Source organism: Tasmannia lanceolata, unplaced genomic scaffold (genome assembly GCF_043159265.1).
Source record: "Tasmannia lanceolata isolate RefF3 unplaced genomic scaffold, GAP_Taslan_0.1 ptg000013l, whole genome shotgun sequence".
NCBI lineage: Eukaryota > Viridiplantae > Streptophyta > Magnoliopsida > Canellales > Winteraceae > Tasmannia > Tasmannia lanceolata.
In genome coordinates, this window is record NW_027518690.1 from 547,248 (window position 1) to 572,650 (window position 25,403).

General features: G+C 36.7%; 1 protein-coding gene across 7 annotated transcripts; it reads right to left on the minus strand.

Annotated features, from left to right (window-relative positions):
• Positions 1-43: 43 nt before the first annotated feature.
• On the minus strand, positions 44-23,823 carry LOC143889400 (RNA-binding protein 1-like). 7 transcript variants are annotated; one of them, XM_077393582.1, is made up of 15 exons: positions 23,724-23,823; positions 20,975-21,031; positions 20,804-20,893; positions 19,921-19,986; positions 19,767-19,832; positions 17,936-18,021; positions 17,681-17,726; positions 14,181-14,235; positions 11,844-11,920; positions 11,393-11,731; positions 10,800-10,904; positions 8,164-8,439; positions 7,882-7,986; positions 3,883-4,017; positions 44-449 (listed from the first exon to the last, which is right to left on the minus strand). In XM_077393582.1, exons 2-15 carry the CDS (start codon positions 20,999-21,001, stop codon positions 381-383), a joined length of 1,542 nt encoding a protein of 513 aa, XP_077249697.1. In that variant the 5' UTR covers positions 21,002-21,031; positions 23,724-23,823; the 3' UTR covers positions 44-380. The 7 variants fall into 7 exon arrangements, with proteins under 7 accessions (XP_077249697.1, XP_077249695.1, XP_077249696.1 ...); XM_077393580.1 differs by having other exon boundaries at positions 11,393-11,743; XM_077393581.1 differs by having other exon boundaries at positions 11,393-11,743; positions 20,975-21,025; positions 23,724-23,819.
• Between the last annotated feature and the right edge of the window lie 1,580 nt (positions 23,824-25,403).

The window sequence follows — 25,403 nt, forward strand, 5'->3', positions numbered from 1 at the left end:
TGGACGCTAGCAAATCCCAAAAATCAAAGATGAAATTAGCAAATTTAACAGATAATTTCTCGAAAATTATTAGATAGTTTTTAACAAAAATGGTTTTAAACATTGTCTTGGTACAAGGAACTTAAGCCCCTATTAGCAGGGGACAAGAACAAGGCTCATTTCAGTCATAAAATCTCTCCCTAACATAGTTGAATCTTTACATAAGCCACAGACATTGAACATAAATAAAGAGAGCAATCTAACTCCCTTAGGGGACTTGATAATAAACTTCTCCATGTAAAAACTTTGGTTCAACTGATGTTGGATTTCAAGTGGGGGACTTCTGCATTTCACAAAAGAAAATGCACTTCAATAGATACCTGAAATTCCAAAAACCAGTTCTAATAGGGTCTGTACCGCAATGTGGATCTATGCATCTTATTTGAGGCCGTATCTTGAGACTGTAAAAACTGCAAAAAGAAAAAGAAAAAAAGAAATGAATTCAATCACAAAACATTTCATAGTAAAAATAAATGAAAATACAAAATCATAGATTATGCTCATATGAGGCATGGGTAAAAATAAATAAAATGAACAAATAAGGATGTCAAATGGGTAACGGTTAGTATGATCCAACAGCACCTGGAAATCATAATGGCACTATAAGAAGCCCTAATATGAGAAGCTTAATTTGGGCCCGCCCACAAGAAATTAGCATGATCCGGACCCTTCATTTGGTAGTCCCTACCATGGAAATGACATGACCGGAAAATCATACTTATAGGCCTTGCACCGTTGACTAGGTCTTGCTACTTTCCTCCGTCTAATATGACAATGTTGCTTTGCTAGGCTTGGGCCAACTTGGTCTTGGCTTGCCATGGCATCCCATATGCCCCCATTGGCCATGCACAGCTTGCCTAGGCTTTGGGCGTTGTTGGCTAGGCCTCGCTAGTTTCCTCCGTCCAATATGCACAAGGTTTGCTTGGCTTGCTAGGCCTGGGCCTGTTTGGTCTTGGCTTGCCATGGTATCCCAGATGGCCCCCTTGGCCATGCACATCTTGGGCTCCCAAATCAGTTCAGAATTCGCCTCGTCTCATTGCGCCTTCAAAAGTAGTCATGGATGATTGATCGTGTTGGTCGGGTAGGTGCTCCGGCCCCTTGGGTGACATTGATGGTCGGTTGCAAAGACCATGGGCGCAAGGCCATGGCACTGTGGTGCAACCCGACAATGGGATCCCACCAATCAACTTCCTTGCGCCTTACGGGTTTTATATGCCCGTCGACTCGTACACATCTCAGACTCCTGGTGTGTGTTTCAAGGTTGAATGGGAGACACATTGTCTGTTGCCTAGAGAGCACAAGTGTCAAAAGGACATGCCATAAGGCGTACGCTATCCACCCTGGTCGCTCCGACAACATATCCCCACAGGCGAGATATCTGCTCAAGCTTAGCCCACCAGCACAACCCGCAACAGTCACGCCCCGAGTCAAGCGGCAGACCAGCAATACAGCGTTCCACATCCGACCAAGTCACATCGCCCCTTGGCCGACAGGTCAGCTAATCTTTGAAAATTTTCATCGTGATGGGGACAGATAATTGCAATTGATGGTATTCAACGAGAAATTCCTAGTAAACGCGGCTAAACAGCTCTCATTGACTACTCCCCTGCCCTCTGCACACACCGCTTGTCACTCCTACCGATTGAATGGTCCGGTGAAGTGTTCAGATTGTGACGACGTGCGTGGTTCGCCGCCCATGATGTTCCACTAAACCTTATCATTTAGAGGAAGGAGAAGTTGTAGCAAGGTTTCCATAGGTGAACCTGCGGAAGGATCATTATGGAAAACCGAACCTGCAAAGATGTCCGCTCTTGGAAACACCCATTCCATTTGTTAGTTATGAACAAGTGCCGCTCACTTGCCTGAATATCTTAAAACACACCCACCGTCGGTGATGCGTCATTTGATTGGTGTATATTCACCATCAGAGTCTGGAAATTTCGAAATTCAAACCCCAACCTAGATAATAGGTATTCGAATGCTTTCTTCAAATCCTCTAGGGGCCTAAGGCAAGTAGAGCAGGAGCTCCCCTAGCCTATTTATTCTTGCTGAGGATCCTGACTCGCTTCGCTCTCGAAATGCTGATTCTTTGGAATCCTGTCTGATACACATATCGAGACGATGATGACAGCAGCAACAACCAGTGTGAACTTGTCAATTATTATTCTGGGGTGGGGACCCCTAGCACCTAGTGATGCCCCCTCACATCTAGGATTGCAAGTTTTGTGCCCGTTACTCCCTGCGAGTTCAGGACCCGGCTGGCAACTTGGGTGAATAACGAACCCTAGCTAAATCCACATTCAATTTCTATAACTGAATACATTACCGAAAGAAAAAGAAAAAAGTTACATAACCGAATAGCTAGAAAGTTTAGGACAGAATAATGTAATCTATAAATAAGGATCACTTAGATGAAGGTACAGATGGGCACATTTACAATTTTCTAAGTATCATTCCCCGGGTCAGATGAAGATCCAGATGGGCACATCTACAATTTTCTACGTATCATTCCCCCGGACAAGTATAGGAGCTATAAATTTTGAATATGCAGAGACTATTAGGGTGTTCATTTTTCAGCAAATGGGCATAGACATGACTGACTGTGTACTTCTTCAAAGAAAAGTTCAAACAAAAGCACTAGAACTCGAAAATTTCGGAATGTTTTAAGAAAACATGAACCCCGTGTGTATCATACAGACAGGAGGTTATACGTGTGATGGGTATGCATACCAGAACAGGTATGTGGATCAAATGGAAATAATTGAACAGCGTCATTTAAATTCCAGTTTATGATTTAAATCCTTTGATTTGTGTTGAATCCCACAGAAAATGATCCACAGCTCGATTTGGATCCCATTTGACAAAAATAGCTATGAAACAGAATAGTAGAGTTTAATGATTGAACACTTGTTAAAGTCATCAACGGAAGTGATATGAAATGGGCTACAGGTAACACCAACAGCCGACTTCTTTCCAATGCATGCACATTATAATCCAGTACGACAAAAAATGAAAGTAAATGGAATATTTATAGGTTGACAAAAACTGGACATGGAATGTTAGAATATGGTTAAATTTGAAAGTATCTTATTTTTCCTGACCTTTAAAGTATTCTATATATTTTTAAAATTCCCTAGAAGAGGTTAAAATGTCTTACAATTTACAATTTGATTCGATCTAGCCCCACAATTACATGATCGATTAGAATTCTTTTAATGGCAACAGATAGATATATTAAGAAAATTGAGCAAATACAGATAGCAGGGACATTCTGCCCGACTGCCTCCCAAGCCATACAATACAACCCTCAGAAAGCCCTCATAGACTTATAAGATGAAAACCCAACAGACCCCACTGTGTAAGGAAACTGAGACACACCGAGATCGGAGAAACATTCAGAGAGAACCTTGTGCTTTTGGTATCGGCAATGAAATTGATTATCACGACCTGATTGATTTGATTATCAGAACATGATGTTCAAAATATAGGTTAAGGCAATTGATGGGTACAGATGATTCTTATTTTCGCACTGGATCTAGAAGCATATTTATGTATTAAAGGTACTCCACGGAGTAGGTAACAAACTCTAGATGTAAATATGATTGTGCAACACAACTGAATGGGAATCATAATATAATTGTTATAGTATAGGTAAACCCTATGTTAATGGTTCCTATGGTGACCGACATCTCCACAGCAACCGACCTACATATAATCTCCTGGGTGATTCCTAAGTGATCGATGCATACTATTTAATATATGGTATTGAATTGGTAAGTAACAAGCTATTTGCCATGAAAGCTCTTATAATTTAGAAGTAGAGAAGCTGGAAACAACAAACACCTTGGCATCATAAGCTTGTTTACTTGATAAGTTTTGCACCGGTACGGAGCCATCTGATGGGGTGCCATCAGCAAGAGATGAAAGGGGCATATTCAATCCCTCGTTTTCTATGGGAGCTGCACGGTCCAGTATAATCTGCAGGTATCAAATATAAGAAAATACACAATTATATTCAACGACTAAGAAGTTTATAGTTAATACTCAACTAGCATATGAAATTCTTTTCACCCATGTCAAACCTAAAGTAACAAATAAGCTAAATTGCTTGGATCCCAAGGTTTAAAATTTTGACTGCATAAGAAAAAAAAATACCAAATTGACTCACGGATAAAGATCTTAGTAAGCTGCATCTCCGTGGATTTGTTTACGACACTGTTCTCCATATTGACATATGAGACAATTGGAGATAGTAGTCACAAATATCTTTGATATTTTAAAAATATACCCATAATTTGCGATTTTTTGAAAAACAACAAGATCCTGAAATTTTCGAAAAAAACTTAAAAATCATAAAGTTATCTTCATATATTGTATTTTTCACCCCAACTATATCACAAAAATATCTTGATAAATTCATGATATTATTTGTTGTCCTAATTTTGCTCCTAAATTTATATTTTTAAAAATGTTAAATATTTTATTGAGTTTTTTCCCGATATAAACCCAAAATTAACAAAAAATTTAGAACACCCCAGGATACACCCTTCCCGAGACATTCCTGAGACAAATATTAGTTGGGTCAGGGCTTGTGGTCTTAATGTTGGGGTCACGGCTTCACAGGCTTACCCACCAAAATATTGTGTGAGCCAAGTATCTTCATTTTTAATCTTTCAGCAGTCCTAAATGATCAATATCTAGGTCTTTTGGAGCACAACAGTTTCTGTTTTGTACAAGCACTCATTGTCTAACAAAGATTGGGCGACAAAGTTATGTTAATATATTTTACCATTTCAATATTATATATATATATATATATATATATATATATATAGAGAGAGAGAGAGAGAGAGAGAGAGAGAGGAAAGTGAAGCTACACCGGCGGTGTAGCTAACTTAGCTACACCGCCGGCTTAAAATACAATGGGCCCACATTGTTTTGGTGATCCAAAGAATTCATTTGATTGGCCCTCACATAGATAGGGTGTCCACCAAAAATCAGCTCCATAGGATCATCCTAACCCTACGAATTGTGGAGGCAAAAATGAACGTGTAAAAACCTTCACAAATTTGTCCATTTTTGCCTCCACAGTTTGAAGGGTTGGGATGATCCTATGGAGCTGATTTTTGGTGGACACCCTATCTATGTGAGGGGCAATCAAATGAATTCTTTGGATCACCAAAACAATGTGGGCCCATTGTATTTTAAGCCGGCGGTGTAGCTTCACTTTCCTCATATATATATATATATATATATATATATATATATATATATATATATATATATATATATATATATATATATATATATATATATATATATATATATAACGTAGCTACACCGCCGGCTTAAAATACAATGGGCCCACATTGTTTTGGTGATCCAAACGATTCATTTGATTGGCCCTCACATAGATAGGGTGTCCACCAAAAATCAGCTCCATAGGATCATCCCAACCCTACGATTTGTGGAGGCAAAAATGAACGTGTAAAAACCTTCACAAATTTGTCCATTTTTGCCTCCATAGTTTGAAGGGTTGGGATGATCCTATGGAGCTGATTTTTGGTGGACACCCTATCTATGTGAGGGCCAATCAAATGAATGGTTTGAATCACCAAAACAATGTGGGCCCATTGTATTTTAAGCCGGCGGTGTAGCTAAGTTAGCTACACCTAGGGGTGGCAATGGTTCGGTTTCGGTTCGGTTCGACCCCCAAACCGAACCGAACCGAAATTTGAATCGGTTTGGTTTTACCAAACCAAAACCGAACCAAAACTGAATTTTCGGTTCGGTTTCGGTTCGGTTCCGCCAATTTTGCCACCCCTTACTCATAATAATTGGAAATATTCAGTTTCGGCTCGGTTTGATCCCCAAACCGAAATTTGAATCGGTTTGGTTTAACCAAACCGAAACCGAATTTTCGGTTTGGTTTAGGCTCGGTTCCGGTTCGGTTCGGCCAATTTTGCTACCCCTAGCTACACCGGCAGTGTAGCTTCACTTTCCTCATATATATATATATATATATATATATATGAGGAAAATGATTGTGAGCTTGAAGCTCATATAGCTTATATGAGCTTGAGGGCCAAAACACATGGGTCCCACATTTTTTGTGGTGATCCAAACCATTCATTTGCAAGGCCCTCATAAATAGGGTGTGTACCAAAAATCAGCTCCATTGGATCATCCTAACCCCTCCAAAAGCGGAGGGCAAAAATGGGCAGATTTGTGGCAAACGGTGTCTGTCCACTTTGCCCTCCACTTTTGGATGGGTTAGGATGATCCTATGGAGCTGATTTTTTGTACACACCCTATCTATATAAGGGTCTTTCAAACGAATGCTTTGGATCATCCTAACAATGTGGGCCCACATGTGTTTGGGCCCTCAAGCTCATATAAGCTATATGAGCTTCAAGCTCACAATCATTTTCCTCATATATATATATATATATATATATATATATATATATATATATGAGGTATATGATTGTACGCTCGACCGTACCTAAAGTTAGGTACGGTAGAGTGCCAAATCACATGGGTCCCACATTTTTGGTGGGCATCTAAACCATTCATTTGCAAGGCCCCATCATAGATAGGGTGCATACCAAAAACCAGCTCCATAGGATCATCCTAACCCATCCATTTGTGGAGGCCAAAATGGACAGACAGTGTTTGTCCACAAATCTGCCCATTTTGGCCTCCAGTTTTGGAGGGGTTAGGATGATTCAATGGTGCTGATTTTTGGTCTGCACCCTATCTATGATGGGGCCTTGCAAATGAATGGTTTAGATGCCCACCAAAAATGGGGGACCCATGTGATTTGGCACTCTACCGTACCTAACTTTAGGTACGGTCGAGCGTACAATCCTTTTCCTCATATATATATATATATATATATATATAAGCTATATACATTTTTTGTGGTGATCCAAACCACTCATTTGCAAGGCCCCATCATAGATAGGGTGTGTACCAAAAATCAGCTCCATTGGATCATCCTAACCCCTCCAAAAGCTGAGGACAAAAATGGGCAAATTTGTGGCAAACAGTGTCTGTCCATTTTGCCCTCCACTTTTGGATGGGTTAGGATGATCCTATGGAGCTGATTCTTTGTACACACCCTATCTATGTAAGGGCCTTTCAAATGAATGCTTTGGATCATCCTAACAATTTGGGCCCACATGTGTTTGGGCCCTCAAGCTCATATAAGCTATATGAGCTTCAAGCTCACAATCATTTTCCTCTATATATATATATATATATATATATATATATATATATATATATAGAGAGAGAGAGAGAGAGAGAGAGAGAAAACTGTTGGTGAGCTTAAGCGCACCATTTTTTTGGTGCGCTTAAGTTGTTATAACGCCTCCCATTGGTGCGCTTAAGCGGGTCCCAAACATTTAAACGAATGGGAGGCGTTATAACAACTTAATCGCACCAACAGTTTTCTCATATATATATATATATATATATATATATATGAATCTCTTCAAATGCCAGGGGACAGTAAACTGTCTACATCACGGCAATCCCCTTCAATAAACCACCCAATGGCCCTACTATCCTGCAAAACAAGTCGGTCTTTCTGACAAGTTTTAAAAATAAATTCTCGGTGTCCAACAACATCACACCTATTTCAAGTGCATATGTAGACAAAGGATGATATAAAAGGTCACACCCAATAGGAGCCATGTATTCATAAATAAGTAATGAGAAGGAAATTTGATGAAAATTTCACTGCCGAAGGTAGAAAGAAACTCCATCGAAATTTATACGGAACAATTACATAATGAAAATTGCATTTCATTAAAATAACTCAGACTCCAAACATACCTTCTGGCCTAAAATCCTATGGATTTTCTGAGAAGCATATTCAGCTGAAGTTTCATCAGCAAATGTGACAAATCCAAACCCTCTATGCGATGTTTTCTTGTCATCCTGCATCAAATTCAATCGAAAGGTTATGCATTCACTAGCCGCAAGGTAGGAAAACATGAGTGTTTAAGTATAAAAGATTAAATAAAGCCTTCTCCAATGGCTTAAGCTTTTGGAGTAATTGGTTGTTTCACAATGAGGAACAGCCAGGATGGCAATTACAGCACAAATCATGTTCACCTTGGGAAGATAAACATCCATAACATGACCGAACTGACTGAAATACATCCGCACGTCAATAGTCGTTGCTTCAAATGGAATGCGTCCAATGAAAAGCTTCTTTCCCCACTTGGTAGTTGAGCTGGAGGCCAAGGTCATGAAACTACCATTTTCAGTTGCAACACACGGAACATCAGAAGGCAGGTTCTGTTCAGCTTCTAATGATGGTAATCCATTCACAGCGAGCTGCCCACCTCCATGTGGACGATCACTCGGAGAAGCAGATTCAACAGCAATCTGTAAAACAAAGTGCACAATGTGCTACACAATCAGTATCAGACTACGAAAGGTGAGAATAGAAAAGATTCAGTAAGGTATCAGCAACGTTTAAAAATTCCAGTTTCGGTTTCAGTTTCAGACATAACCGAAACCGACATTTCAGACGAAATAACGAAATTTCGGCCGAAATGCGGTAAAAAGGAAAAAGAAAAAATCATTAAAATTCAAAAAAATTACAGAAATTTTAGCCGATATTTCGGACAAAATTTAAAAATGGAATTTCAAAAAAATTAAAATGCCAAAATTTCGGCCGAAATTATTCTTAAATTTCGGAAATTTCGAGCGAAATCTGGGCCAACACCGAAATTGGTACTTTTGTCAGCTCGGGCCGAAATCCAAAATTTCGGCATTTCGGCCGGAATTTAAAACCATGGGTACCAGATCAAATTATCAAAAAGAAAAATTAGAGTAAAACCATAATAAAGTACACAAATGTAACAGTCTTAATGTTTGCCAATCTCGATAAATCAGCATTTACAGTTTGGCCATCGAGTCAATAAATGTAAACTGCATCTTTTTTTCCCCACTGATGAATGTCGAAGGTATACTCGGAATTGCATTGGGTGTACTTGATCAATAAATCAACAAAGGCTTGACATCGCAGGTGCATAGTTGAATAGAATGTGTTTTATTGTATAAAATATTCGAGGAATGATAGACTGAAGGGCACCCTTGAAAAAACCAGCTACAAGGGTGCCCTCATTGGTCTATTTCAACAAAGTGCATTTATAAGGGGCACAGAAAGGTATGAAGTGGCGCAAACAAATAGAACAATAAATGCCCTTTTTTTAAAAGCACCAATAGGAGCGCCCTTGTAGATGGTTTTTTGCAAGTGCACCCTTCAGTTTATCATTCTGCAAAACATTCTTTTACAGATATTTCGAAACAATATCTGCAATTCAATATTGCAACTCTTTTTCTTTTTCTTTTTTGAAAGTTAATATTGCAACTCTTTAAAACCACACTTTGACTCTCCATCTTTCATTTCAAAAGGACGGAAAATAAGTCAATAAAGTTTATAACCGTAACGTTTCTTCAACATGCTGATTTTTTTTATACGCAGCACTTCTGGACAGAGGCATTACAATCATCTTCCTCTCCTTCTGTATGGCTGTCTTTATAATATAGTTAACTATGCATTCAAGATGCAGTGAAAGAGTAACATATTTAAGAAATAAAATAAACAAACCATAAAAAATACATAACAACCCTGAAATGTCATTTAAGCTTATTCTAACAGTTTATGATCATCAAGTACTCAGATAAAAGAAAAAACTTGAAGCAGGTTCTTCAAGTCTTTTGAATTAACTAGTTGAGCAGAAGATTAAAAATACTAAGATATTGCATTTATATGACACCATTTTAGGTGCAGTAGCCTTCTCATTTTCCAGTGTTTCTGTGCTAAGCATGTATGTTTTCTTTTCTTTTCTTTTCTTTTCTTTTTTTTTTTGGTTTAAACAATTGCCTAGATTACCAGCTAAGTTTTTTGGTTGATTTTTATTTATTTTTTGGATATTTGATGATTTGATTCAAAGACAGCCAACTTTTTCAGATGCTGTTGTTGGATCAAATATCAAGGGCGGCACCTATGTCGCACCCCCATTACGCACAGCAACGCATGAACCCCATATAATCTCACTATATACATAGATATATAGATATAGACATAAATATATAGAGCTAATTTTTTGGTGTTAAAAATGTATACATGGAAATGGCTACAACCTTCGCCAATGTCTACATGGAACTCAGAATTGTAAACAGGGTACCGTTCTTGAACTATTTTATAGGAAATGGCAGCAAAGGGCATACTATTTTAGTTTCACCCATGTACTGGTTTTTTTTTTCATGATATCAGGAGATTGAGCAGATAAATTCCTCTCTTTTGGCTTGAAAAAAAAAATCACCATATACATTGCAAAGTAAATAGTTTTCCTCATAAATTAACAAATTATATTGAATGTTCTAATCGGTAACCATTCAAAAAAATGTTCTAATCGGTAACGTAGCATTATGTGCCAAACATCTAAAAAACTTGTCTGTGGATGTATACGACATTATCTTTTGAATTTATGTAGTAACTTCCACTTAATATACATATGCATATCCAGAAACACAAAACGTTGACAGTTAGAGCTTTTAAAACCTTATAAGAACTTGAAACAAATGTTGCAGCAATGCTATGTCTGAACATCTTAAGTTTGAATCAAGATAATTTGCTCAAAAATGGCAATTCTCCCTTTTTCTGGTACAAATGCAGACTTAAAACAACTAAAGTCCATATGAAATGTAATCACCATTGGAAGCAAGTAAGATACCTCACGACCAAAAATATAGTGTCTACGTTTGGCTACGCGTGCAGCTGAAGCTTCATCTGCAAACGTAACAAATCCAAATCCTCTGTGAGATAGTTTCCTTGGATCCTGTATAACAAGACAAAAAAGAATGAGACAAAAAAATACCATGTGAGACTTTCTCAATGGCCCATCTAGTGGCATACAAAGCTATGTCACAAATATTGTTCTCGGGAATTTCTCGGCAATGGAAAATCTTGGGATATATTTAATTTTTTTATTTGCTTCGGGTTTATCTCGAGAAAAAATAGATAAAAATAAAATTATTTAAAATATATACAAATATATAAAATTTAAGAAAAAATATATAATAAAAATATCATAAAAATATCAGGATATTATCGTGATATTTTATGATAAAAATAAAAATATCGGTATATTTTTTAAATCTCAGGATTATTTTGGGATTCTGTAGATTTATCAACATGTGATAAAAAATGCGGTATTTTGAAAATATCGGAGATATTTATGACATAGATACAACGAATGAATTCTACATGAATAATCAACAAGGAAACAAATATTTTCTTTGATGGTGAAACTAAATACACCTTTACCTTTGGCAGGTACACATCGAGAACCCATCCAAACTGATCAAAATATGCATGAAGGTCATCGGTTGTTGCTTCAACAGGAATACGACCGATAAACATCCTTTTTTCCACAGGAATACGACCAATGTTAGAACTGGTATCCCCTGTGACCACTACACCTCCCAGGCCCACACCCTCTTGAGCTGAATAGACAACAGATGGCAACAACTTGTTTGTTCGAGGGTCGGTTCCTACTATTCCGAAATAGCCGTCGGTATTGTTATAGCCAAACGAATGTGGGGCGTTGTAACCATGTGGCATCCTCACAAAGTGACTTGAAGCCCTATGTGCCCTAGAATCGTCCTGAAAGAAACTCTGAAATGACTATGATACTGATCAAGGAATTCCATGTGAATATGACCACCCTGCCAGTACTAGAAAATTTAAAAAAAAAATACAATAATGAAGAGCAAACCTTGGGAGTTGCTCGATCCACAGCCACTGTAGAACCTCCGAGTTCATGAGTCTCTGACATCAGCTTATCTACTGAGTCTGTAAATATAAAGTAAAATCGTGTGTAAAAAGAATGAAAAGAGCCTTATTATTTAGCAGAGAAAAAATATAAAATATAAAAACCTAGATATCCTCAAACTTAGATAACTGTATTGGCTCCAATTAAGTTAAATAAATCGATTAGATTTTTTGACTTGGGATCCGGATAATGGTTGGCATGAATGCTCTAGTCAATTTATTTGGATGCTGAGGGAAAACTACCTTTCACCAATTCTCTGTTTCCCAACAAAAGCTCTTTGGGCACCAATTGTGGAGAGGATGGAGGGAAAAATAGCAGGGCGGAAGAGATCTTAAATCTCATTTTGAGGTAAGGTGACTTTAATTAATGCTCCTATAGCTAGAAAGAAGAGTAAGAGAACTTGTGAATGCTATGAGTTGGTTGGGAGTGGAGGATTTGGCATTTGATGCTATCCTTAACCTACTTAGTAGGTTGGATGATTTTATATGTCTCACAAGTTAACGTGGACAAGCGAATTTGGTCGACCAATACCCAAAGGGATGTTCACAGTTAGCACATTCATTAACATGCTCCTTAGTCCTTAAGGAAGGTAAGCCATCTTGGAACTGGAATCGCATCTAGAAAGGTTTGATTTTTGCTAATGTTGGCAGTGTTAGGCAAGATCAACACATATGGGGCAAACCCAGGGTTCGCAAGTCAATTATGGGAACTTTGTAACATAAAAATGGTTTCTTGTTCAAGATGGGCAGCAACACACATTTCCAAAACAAATAAAGCATGACATAATAATCAATTACAGTCAAGAGTTTTTATAGGAAATCAAACCCATGGCATTGAAAAACAGATCAGACCAACGGACCATATGCAGCGACTAATGGGAGGGAGGGTTATGTGGATTCCTCTTAGAAGGGTGTACTATTAGTGCATGGGGGTGGGAGAGGTTCTTGGAGGAAATAACTGTTGCAGCATGTGTGGGATGTCTTGTCCACATATTTGTTGTGATGAGGTAATATTTTTAATAAAATTTGTTATAGTTCTCAAAAATGGGGAGAGCCAATAGGGTTATATGAGTATTTTAGGGTTTAAGTGGTAGGCCATGGGGAAGGGCCAGCAGGATATTAGATGGGCTTTGGGCTTGTGTTTAGGGTAATACGTGGTGCGACATGGGTAGAATGGGTAAGGGTAGTAGGCCATAGGACTGATGTGGATATCCCCCGCATCTAAGACCAATAAAATAAAATGCCAACATAAAACAAGAATGTCCACAAAATAAACTAGTCCTAAGGCTGGATCACATCAACATAAAATCGGCTCGAGAGAGGGAGGTATGACTCGCTAATAGATATCTCTTTGCAAGATGGAGGAAGAGTTGGTGGACCATATTTTCATTCATTACAAATTAGCCAGAAGAATTTGGAGTGCAGTTCTCAAGTTGCTTTGGGTTTAGAATCCTTACAGGACCTCCTTGAGAAGGGAAGACGTCATCTTGGGGAAAAGGTAAGATTTTATTCCTCATGGCGTCTTTTAGTCATTTGGTCAATGTGGATTGGAAGAAATCAACAGTTTTTCAAAGACAAAAAGTGTCTTAAAAAGATCGTTCTTAAAAAGCATAATTTTATTGGTGGACCGGGAGCCCTCAAGAGAAGCCTTTGGGGGTCTGGGGACTCAAGATTTCTTTAGGTGTTGGAAAGAAATCCTAGTAGTTAGAAGAACGAAGAAAAGAATGGTGGCAAGATGTAAACCACCTCCAAACCAAGTGATAAAGCTAAATTTTGAATGTTGCTCTTTGGGAAATCTGGGTCTACCTGAGATTGGTGGAGCCTTTAGAGATGATTGATTGATGTGATGTTTTGTAGCTTACTACAGTCCTAGGATTAGAGCTTTGTTAATGGGCATTCTGTTGTTCAAGAAAGAGTTTCGTGGAGAGCTATGAGCGGAGGGTGCATCAACCATATTGTAAATAAGATTGTTGATTGTGTTACAGGTTTGGGCGTGTCTTCCAACCATATTCCTAGAGTAGTGAAGACTTAGCCGACACCCCTGCAGAAAGAGGGGACAGAAGTGATGTACTCTATATGAAAGGTCAGTTCTAATGTTTGCTTTCTTCTTTTTAATCAATTCTTCAAAAACAAAACAAAACAAAAAATCAATACAAATTTAAGCCGACACAAAAAAACATTTTGCTAGAATGCATACAACACCATTAAGTAAAGCCTCAGAAACTGAGTAAGAAAGACAACACTCTTAAGTGGAACCTTTGAAACTGAGTAACTGTCGTACCTGAATTTTCATATGTCACAAATCCAATTCCTCGATGTCGCTTTGTTACTGGATCCTAAATGCATTAAAAGAGCAATCATAAAAATTACAAACCATACAAGTCAATTCATAAGTCATCAAACTTACTAGCAATTGACCATAGTTGACACAGAGAAAACTATTCTTTATGATACCTTCCTGGATATGAAATAGAAAATTGTTCAACTGATTTGTAGTAAGAGGAAAGATGATTATAACAAGATCTGACTCAAACTACTCATTATGTATTAAACACGGTACAAAAGATGTTTCCAATGAGCAGCTCAAAAGTGTTCCAATTAAAAATTAAATTGAAAAACTACATACTTGTGTCATACCAGATATACTAGTTCTAAGAGAAATTCAAGATTTTAATCATTGTAACAATAAAATGCTCTTTTCCTGATGCCATGAAAACCTGAAAGAGATGCAACAGGTGGTATAAACATGACAACAATGTTGCAAGTAGGATGCACAGAAAATTGGAGGATGTACTCTAGGGACAAAATATTTGAAGATAAGAAATCTTGAAGGAATATTGCATGACCATGATTGCAACTAGAGCACACAACTTGCAGTGACAGGAATCTTCAGATTAGTCAAAATGGCAAAGGTGCCACAGGTGATGGAGCCACAGTTAAATAATCTAACAGGCGAGAAATGAAATTGTAATTCAAAGTGCAGGAAGAGGAATGCAAAACTGCCTTAGCTGAATTAGAACCCCATTGCAACTTATGAACAAAACATCTTGGTTAAATGTGGACCCATTTCACATTGAACTTTAACGCCAAAATGACAATAAATAATATAGTTGTCATTTATGGAAAGTTTGAACTCTTTATACAGCGGAGATTGAGATATTAGCTTCCATAACATTGAATAAAATGCAGCATGCATATGAAGTAAATCCAACTAAACTGGCAGATTGTGAAGCACTAAGAACAAAATAATTGTCTTACCGATGCAACATAAAAGGTAGCTGATCAGTTTATGAAAAAATGGGTACATCCTAGGGGTTCAAAATCTGCTCGTAAATAGACCCCGAGACATCATGGGATGCATATTGTGTGAGTTCAATAAGTATCCCCACATTGGAGTTTTAGTTCTTTTATTTACTTAATTAATTACTTTATGTACCGTTATAGTTATGTGTTAAGGATTCACGTTTAATCATTTTTTTTAAGAGATATAATAAACAAGCAAACAGAACATGTTTTGCCCCTAGGTTTGCTAACCCTAGCTGATCGATCTCCTTGTTTACCCCATGTTTGCTTGTGCTTTGTCTCATCTTTAATTGATGTTTTTTTTCCAATGATGAAATATATCAAAAGAAAAGGATTATGGTCCAACGACCAAGGTGGTCAGATACAAAATGGATAAATAAAATGATAAAAAGGAAAAAGGATGACACCCAGGGCACGGTTTTAAATTTCCACTGAAACTGACATGAAATGACAGAAATGCTTCTGTTTCCATCCCCACTGCAACCACCGACACGAAATGACAGAACTACTTTTGTTTCCATCCCCAAAGAACCGAAGCTAAATGACTGAATGCAAAAACCAAAATCGTAGGTGTAGTAGTGGCACACTACATCAGTATGTGTTACATAATTATATTTATATGAATTACATGCTAAATGCAGTGGATGTATTATTTATAAATATTTATATTAATTACTTGTGAAATTTGGGTTTCGATTTCGGATTCGACCGCCACGGAAATGGAAAAGTTTCGGTTTCAGTTGGAAATTTCGGTGGAAATCTGATAAAATCAGGGAGACGTATGGAAACATATGCATGGTTTTAAATTTCCACCGAAACCGACATGAAATGACCGAAATGCATAAACCAAAATCGCAAGTGTAATAGTCGCATACTATATTAGTATATACTCAGCTCAACTCAACAAAGCCTTTGTCCCAAACTAGTTGGGGTCGTCTAAATGAATCCTTTAGAAAAATTTCATGAAGAAGGAATCTACCCGGCTCTAATCCTGGCTCTAGTTGGGTTCTTCTACGTGGATCATTTTCTTCCATTCTATCCTATCCAAGGTCATGTTCTTCGTTATGTTCCTAGCTATCATGCCTTTCCTACCCAAGTTGTTTTCGGTCTGCCCCTACCTCTTTTTACTCCATCAATTTGCCACAAGTCGCCTCTTCTCACCGGAGCATCCAAAGGCCTACGTTGTATATGTCCAAACCATCTTAAGTGGTGCTCTCTCATCTTCTCCTCAATTGGTGCCACCCCCACCTTTTTACATATGTCTTCATTTTTAATTCTATCTAACCTCGTGTGGCCGCACATCCATCTAAGCATTCGCATACTATAAATGCAAAAACATGGTGCATGCATTATTTATAAATATTTATATGAATTACATGTGAAATTTGGCTGGAACAAAATTATTTGACAGGCACGACAATGCATTTCATTAGGTGTTTGTTGTTTTTAAACCATTATGGATGGTTGTCTTGCTTATATGATGATTTCTAAGAGAGTATTTGTGCTTATTATAGCCTTACTGAAGTTTTATTTTTAAATTCTATCATTTGCAAATTTTTCATACGTTTCCTTATTCCACCGAAACCGAAACGTTTCTGTTTCCGTGGCGACCGAAACCGAAATTTAAAACCTTGAACATATGCAAATGATAGGATTTAAAGATGAAACTTCAGGAAGAGGAAAGGCTGGAATAAGCACATATAAGAAAGCATCATATAAGCAAGACAACCATCCATGATGGTTTAGAAGCAACGAACACCTAGCAACATGCATTGTTGCGAATGTCTGACAATTTAGTACATCCCAAATTTCACATGTAATTCATAAAAAATATGTATACCTAATACATGCAGTCATGCACCACATTTTTTGAATGGCAATCCATTCACCACATTTTGCACGCAATTCATATAAACATAATTATATAATACATACAAATATAGTATACCACTATTACACTCATGAATTTGGTTTATACATTTCAGTCGTATCAGTTTCAATTTCAGTGGGGATAGAAACAGAAATATTTTGGTCATTTCGTGTCGGTTTAAGTGGAAATTTAGAACCATGCCCATTGCATCAATGATCTTGATAAGTGGTCATTATACATGTGTGCCATGTGTATGGTGAGGCTGGATAGAATCAAAAAAGGGTGAGAATGTCCTTAGTAGTTTGCTACTATTAAGGAAATTCCTAAAAGTAAACCAACAAATATGGTGTGGCTAACTTTAATAAGGAATGCAGAAATTGGATAATAAATTATCTAAACTTCAGTATGGAAAGCTACTCAACTCAACTCAACTCAACTCAACTCAACTAAGCCTTTGTCCAAAACTAGTTGGGGTCGGCTATGGAAAGCTACTATAATGCGAAAATCCATATCACATTGAGCTAATATAAGGTAACTCACTCAAATCCACATATACTGCCAAGAAAAACTAGAATGAAATTGTTAAATGATACATAGTAGATTATTACCTTCGGCATATAAGTATCTACTACTGGACCGTACTTCGTGAAATAGCTGCAATGATCACCTATACTCGATCAAACTTCTGACAGTCAAATAATGAATATCACACGGCTATAACGTGGTAGAATCAGAAGAGTGATAAACAGCCCAAAAACTATTAAAGCACGTAAAAATGATAAATATGGAAGGACATAATATGGGTGACATTATCTTTCAAAAAAAATAATATGGTTGACATGAATTAATTGAAATGAAGGAACCTGTGGAAATCTTCATCTGTCACACTTGTAGATATTCTAGCAACAAAGATGCGAGCACTTCTCTTGGATACTGGCACCATTTCCTCCTGCATGCAAATATATGTTAATGGTTGCAATATGTTATTGTGAAAAGGTAGATCCATAGAGATTTTAAAAGTCACAAAGAGTCAAATTTATGTCGTGTAAATAGTAAGACCACAGATTAAGGAAAGGGAACACAACACATGAATGTGAAAAAAATGTATATCTTCTTACCTTAGGATGAATGATATGCAGGGAACTCAAGACTTGAAGGTGACTAAATACACAAATAATCTTTACGCATATGCATACACATTATGCATAAGAGACCATGTTTGTTTTTTTAAAAGATAATAACTCAGATCTATTAAAAGACTAAGAAAGAGAACATAAACTAAAGGGCTGATGTAGGCCTTAAAAACAAAACAAAATTGTAGTATATGTTAGTCTGATCAAAGTCAGTTAGGTCGTATGTGTCCCAAGCTGGTAGAAGTCAATCTGGCAGTCTGTGTCACAAGCTGGTCAAAGTTAGTTTGGTAGTATTAGAAAAATAGGATCTCTCTTCCCTTAGATTCTCAAGATAAGCACTTTAACGGTCTTTTGACATGATTGGTCGCAAAGGACCAACAAACAATGCAAACTGTGATTGATGTGAATAAAGCATGCAACAAAATTGGCTAGAACAAATTAAGGGTGTCGTAAAGAATGGATATATATAAGGCTTTTTGGATAGAGAAGAAAAAATAAAAGGGTAGCAAATAACAGATTTCTGATACATGGTACAAATGTTTTGATAAGAGAAAACAAGGAAAATACGGGGGTAGTAAGTTAGTAACTACGAATTGGGAACTCGACCAAAACTTCATTGGATCTACTTCAAGCCTCATAAATTCAGGACCATAGTGAAGAAGAGGAGCACATTTCATCAGCCCTCAAGGCCTCAAACCAGACCTACAAACTCATCTTGAAATCTAAGCTTGAGACTAGACTCTAGATTTTCAAGGACATCAGTTTCAAACTTCACTTCAAGTGATTCCCAAAAATCAGACTAAAATCATGAAAGTTCTCGTAGAATTCAGACCTACCAACTCAGACACCTGTTTGATATAGTAATCAGCACACATGGTGGTGATGACATTAGCTGTATGGCTTCAATAGGAAATTGCGAAAAACAAAAAACAGCAAGAGAACTTTGAAAAAATCCTCTCAGATGTAGTCCTGAAAATCCTTGTCAGCCAGTTGATCCTCACCAATGCACGATCGGATTTTGAAATAGTAGCTGCTAAGGGGTGTTTGCTACCGTATGAACTTTACACTAGGAAGTTTAAAAAAGAAATCTGGTTTACCATCAGGATTCAATATCAATTTTTATAAGAGAGATTACCAAGATTAGTGATACTATATATGGTATTAAAAGGTCAACGGAATGACTAATGTCCCCTCATTGCTTTTTCAGTTCAACAAAGCTTTTAAAACATAGGTCACCAGCCCATGGTAAGTAAAAACCCAACCTAAATATAATCTGGCAATTATCACTTAAAATAACTCAAAAGCAAGAAGGTATTAGATAGAAAAGACGGACAATTATCACTTGTAACAACTCAAAAGTAAGAAGAAGGTATTAGATAGAAAAGACCACAGAAACCCTATAAATTAGGAGTATCCAAACATGCAGAAAGATAAAACTTCATAACGGCATTGAGAGAAACCCAACTACTAAACAGAAAAATAGATGTTAGGAAAATAAATGTTGGCTAAAATACCATTAAAAAAATAATAAATGTTGGCAAAAAGTAAAGGCAGCACTTGCCTTTGGAGTGGCTATTTTAACATCAAGTGTCCTTCCTTTGAAAGTATGTTGCGCTGCAAGCGCTTTCTAATGACCCCACATGCAAAATAGAACACTTTTAACATTGTTTACTCATTTCAAGAAGAATCAAAATAATAATCCAGCAACGCAATACCTCCGCATCTTCTAGAGATGAAAATGTTACATAGCCAAAACCACGAGAACGTCCTGATGCACGATCCTAATACACATGGCAAATACTCCATAAGCTAATAGAAACAATTAACAGAGAACTTACATTTGTTGATCAAATAAGAAACAATTGAAAGCAATCAATACACGTTTAGCCTAACTGGGAAACCCAACACCCAACAAATCAAATCGCAAATGCACATATTGTAGCAGACAAAATCTTGACTTGAGAGCATTATCACTTCAGTGACCTAACAAGTTGAATGATACTTGGAGCACAAAACAAGAATTGAATGGTAAAGAAACCAGAGAAAACCCTTCAATTTAAGAAATCTAATCTGACAATATAGTCTGACATGGTTGCGTGATTGAGTTAATGACCATATAGGATGCACCCAACTACTTAGTGCTAATTAACCACATTACAATAATACAGCTATAATCAGAATAAATTATTACACATAATTGGGAAATTATATCCACACTCCCTTGTTTCGATAATAGCACTCTGTACTTTATTAAATACTTTTCAGACTGGCTGATCATAGCATTTTGGGAACTGTAAAACCTCTAACATCTAATAAGGGAAGTCTAAAATGAAGAGAGAAGTGCCATTATTAAAAAGGTGCAGACACTATTTTCCAGTTTATTTTTCTATAAAAAAATGGAAACATTCATTGAAAAAATCACCACACTAAATGGTGCATTGAACTGCAGTGCATAGCATGCATACAATCATATGTGATTGGAAAAGGTGTCAATTATAATTCTCCAAACCAATGTAAATAAAAGCATGACCTATTACGCATAACATCAGAGCAGAATGGAAAAATTACAGAAATGGACTTAGGTTTTTTCTACAGTACTTTCATCACCATCACATCAGCCAATTCACCAAATTGACTCATGTATTGCATAAGTTCTTCACTATCTACATCCCAAGGGATACCCAACACCTGCAAAATATCAAAAATGAAAAGCACATTACATGGTACTGATGTAAAATAATATTTTAAACTGTTTGAAGATAAACGCACCACCAGCTTTTTGCTTCCACTACTCATTGGCAACCACCTCTCTCTTTCTCCCTGTAACTTAAACATGACAGCAAGACTGATGTAATACACATCATATAACAACAATGGACAATTGAAAAATAGATAGAAAATATTTAAAGGGAAATCAATTATATCATCTTGAAAGAATCACACTTAATAGCTAAATTTTATTCCAAAAAATTGTAGACAGATGTCATAGACCAAGAACCATGACATCAAGGATAAACGATCATAGAAGGAATCTCCCATTGATAAGTAGGTATGACTTTGACATTAAATAACAGGTTGATCAAGAGAGTGCAACATAATTAGCATTTCATTTAATATGGATGATCTAAGAAAATTTCTAATTAGAAAGTGCATTCTGACAATGGTGTGTGGCATCTTAAAGTAAATGGGTGGTTGATACTTACCAAAAGCACAACTTTAAGAGATTCTATGTGCTCAAGCTGGAAGTCGATCTTTTAATTTGAGCAATGATAACATTTAAATCAAACGGAGACAAAAACTCACGGTTCCGTGTGTTAATGGAACTCAAATAATGGATCACGCATGACCATAAAAGACTGTAGAAACAAGGAGGCAAGACTAAAAACTGCAACTGTAGAAGCTCATATTGACATCACTAAATGTCGGGAATTGTGAAAATTAATGGGGATGTTACTTGATCACTCTTCCTAACAAAAGAAATCTCTTCAATATTTCTTCCTACTTTGTATCATAAAGGAGCTCAAAACAGATTATCCATATATAAAAGAGTCGGCAAAGAATAAAAATCGAGCAAAATTAAACAATTTTCAGCCAGATAAAATCTTTGACAAAGAACGGATTTGAAAGAATCACACTAGCTGTATTCCAATGATTCCAGCTAGGCCTTCCAGATACCTCTGCTCTCATAACTAAGAAGTACCAATTGACTCATGAGTCAGACCTCAAAGTGTTTTATAAACTTTCCTATATCTAAATAATAAAACTCTAACTTACCCAAAAGGAGGAAGCTTGTGGATCATGTCAGTCTCCTTAGGTCTTCCTAAACTACCCATCACTAAAGGAAACCGATGTTTCTAGGCACTTAACCGTTAACACCCCTCTTTAGCCCAAAATAACTACGCATTACTCAATTCACCATTTTTTTTTCCTTTTGGTTAGGTAAGTTGGGAGTGAACCTGTGACCTTAAGGTTTTGGCATTGAGGACCTTCCAAAAGATATGAGCTCAACTCATACTACGAATCTCATTTTTAACATGGCATAGAGTCCTTGATACCATAGTTGTCAGAGTGGGAAGCGATGTGAGAAGCGAGAAGTTTAGAAAAGAGAAAATGAGGAGAGTGAAAAGCTCTAGGCAAATTAAAGAGAAAATGTGTGGGGAAGCGTCATTGAATGTCAACATAAAGCATGTAATAAGCCTCATTTGAAGAGAACAAGAAGGATACAAAAAGAGTAGGATTATAGAAAGATAGGGAGGAAAGGTTAATGTAGGTAAGGATTACAAGTAAAAAAGTAATAAAGAAGATTCCGTGACTGATTAGAATTACAAGTTTTAGGAATTTATAGTTTCACATGTTTTCTTCATATAGGTTTATAGTTGTGTTTTTTGGAAAAAGATCCACATAATTTTCATTTGAAACTTAAGATGAGTTTTTAATTTTTAAATGCAGTCTTTTTTTAAATATATATATATATATATAGGGAAAAGTTCATTTGGCATTATCAAAAAGAGAAATGTTCTTTTAGGAAGAAATAGTCATACCTAAATAAGAAGACTACTCTTAATTAATAGGAAGCATGTACGAGGCGTGTGGGAAGAGTGCTTCCCCTTAATTTGGGAAGTGAGAAGAACTTAGCTTCCGAAGCAAGCTTCCCATCCAATTAAGCATAGAAATAACTATGCTTGATATACCAAAAGGGTTGAGAAGTTGACATTTGAAGAACAGCATCATATCTAATTTGCATTTTTTTAAATGATATATGTACTTTGCAATACTGTGGATGTGATAAACACAAATTAAAGTATAAAAATAGGCTAATAATATTGGCACTACCATGTTTTAATATTTGCACAAACTCAGGTTGTCTTTTCTTTTTTAATTGGATTCTGAGAGCCTTTTGGGAACTATAATAAACTTTGAGGGTGGTTTAAATAATAAAAGACAAGATGAGTTAGTTCAATTATCAAAACATAGTAGTGCCAATACAAGTAGCCTAAAAAATTCAAAAATAAAAAATGGGAGATGATATCAGCACAACCATGTTTTAATAACTGCACTAACTCTTCTTGTCTTTTATTCCTTAAAGCGCTGTCAAAGGTTATTACAGGTCCCAAAAAGCTATGAGAAGCCAATTAAAAAAGAGAAGACAAGCTCAGTTTGTGCAACTATAAAAACATGGTTGCGCTGATATCATTTCCCTAAAAAATAATAAGAACTAGTGATTGCATCAAATGGAGATAATTGTGCATGTCCTTCTATTGAGTGTGAAACCCTAGCTTGATAAAGGTTGGTTTGTTTGTTTGAATGATAGCTTGATAAAAGGTTGAAAACAGTAATATATCATTTTAGAGCAAAATTGAGAACTGGGTCAGTCAAAAATCTGAAATTTCAAGTCTGTGTTCAAGGAAAATCCCTGAAAACCCAATTAGAAACTAAGAGAAAGGAAATAGTAGCATCATACAGCGAGTCTAATAGGGAAATTTCAAAAAATGGAAATAATAGGATTTCTTGCCCCTACCTGATTCGTTGCGGGATTCGAACGCTCGACAATGTAAACTTGCGGGTTTGGAATTGTGGTGTCAAAAGTTCTTCAAATCGATGGAAGAACAAGAAGTACGAAGGAAAAGAAATTATATATATACTAGGTTGAGAGAGGGGGAGACGGGGTTAACGGAAAAGGAACAATTACCAATGCGGGACAAACATTAGGCAAAATTATCAAGAGGACCCATGCTTTTCAAAAATTATCAGCCAGAGACAAAAGAGCAAAAATTATCAACGAGAGACAAAAGAGGTCTTGTCAGTAAAAGCTGGACGAAAATGCCCTTTGGCATTTACAACACGTTCTGACCTTGTTTTTTCCTTCTTCCCTCTTCTTTTACTTTTCCATTATCACTTTTTTTGATTTTTTACCCTACTAGTCATATTCCTTCTTGTTCGGCCACCATTATTGCTGGCAAATCTTGAAAACTTGAATGTTGAGTTCTTACCATATATCTCTTTGTATTTAGGTTTTTTTTTTTTTTTAAGGTTTTGCACTATTTTTTATTGCTCTGTTTCTGATTTATCTTGATTAGGGTTTAAGCGATTTGTATTTTGGGTGAGTTATGGAGATAATGCACGAATGGCTTCACTTACTTTTTTGGAAGACAAGTGGTTGTATAAGAAAAGGTTGATGTAATACATGAATGGATATGGCTACACATTTTTTGATTTACTTAGTTTTTTTTGTAATACACAAATTGGGATGAATACACGAAGCACATTTAATGAAAACAACATCCATTTCTTTTGTTATTTCTATCATGAGCAGAATTGTAATGCCATTAGAAGAGTTGTTATAGGCAGGGGGTTTTGTAACAGAAGGGGTTTATCAACTCTCTAGAAAGGGGTTAGTAACTCTCAAAAGTAGGGTTACTAATTTTTGAATGGGCTTATCAAGTGCTTGAAAATTGGCCAAGGGTACTGGAGTTTTGGACGAGGGTTTTCAAGTCTCTAGGATTGTGATTATCTAGTATAAAAAATGGGGTTACCAAATTCAGAATGGGGTGATCAAGTCCCTGAAAATTGGCCAAGGGTACTAAAGTTTTGGAAGGGGGTTTTCAAGTCCTGAGATTGGGGTTATCTAGTATAAAAAATGGGGTTACCAATTTCTGAATGGGCTTATCAAGTCCTTGAAAATTACTCGAGAGTTTTAGAGTTTTGGAAGGGGGTTTTCAAGTCTCTGGGATTGGGGTTATCAAGTATCAAAATGGGGTTACCAATTCCCGAATGGGCTTATTAAGTCCCTGAAAATTGGCCGAGGGTACTAGAGTTTTGGAAGGGGGTTTTCAAGTATTTGGGATTGGGGTTATCTAGTGTCAAAATGGAGTTACCAATTTACGAATGAGCTTATCAAATCTCTTAAAATTGCCCAAGGGTACTGGAGTTTTGGAAGGGGGTTTTCAAGTCTCTGGGGTTGGGGTTATCCAGTATCAAAATGGGGTTGCCAAATTCCGAATGGGCTTATCAAATCTCTTATGAACATGTTTTTACTTCCAGTTTTTTTTTTCACTCGTTCATTTTCACTTCTTTTTTTCTTTTTACCGTACGATTCATCTTCCTCATCCTCAATTGAAAGGGAGAAGGAGAAATGCAAAACCCTAAAACAAATGAAAAACAAAACCTAGATATTGAGAGATAGATGGGAATGAACTCA

Coding starts and splice junctions, on each gene's coding strand:
- LOC143889400 (XM_077393580.1), bottom strand. CDS start 21,001: ATGAGTAGTGGAAGCAAAAAGCTGGTG. Junction 18,022..19,766: donor TTAAAATAGCCACTCCAAAG/GCAAGTGCTGCC, acceptor ATTTGCATGCAG/GAGGAAATGGTGCCAGTATC. Junction 17,727..17,935: donor ACAGATGAAGATTTCCACAG/GTTCCTTCATTT, acceptor TGATCATTGCAG/CTATTTCACGAAGTACGGTC.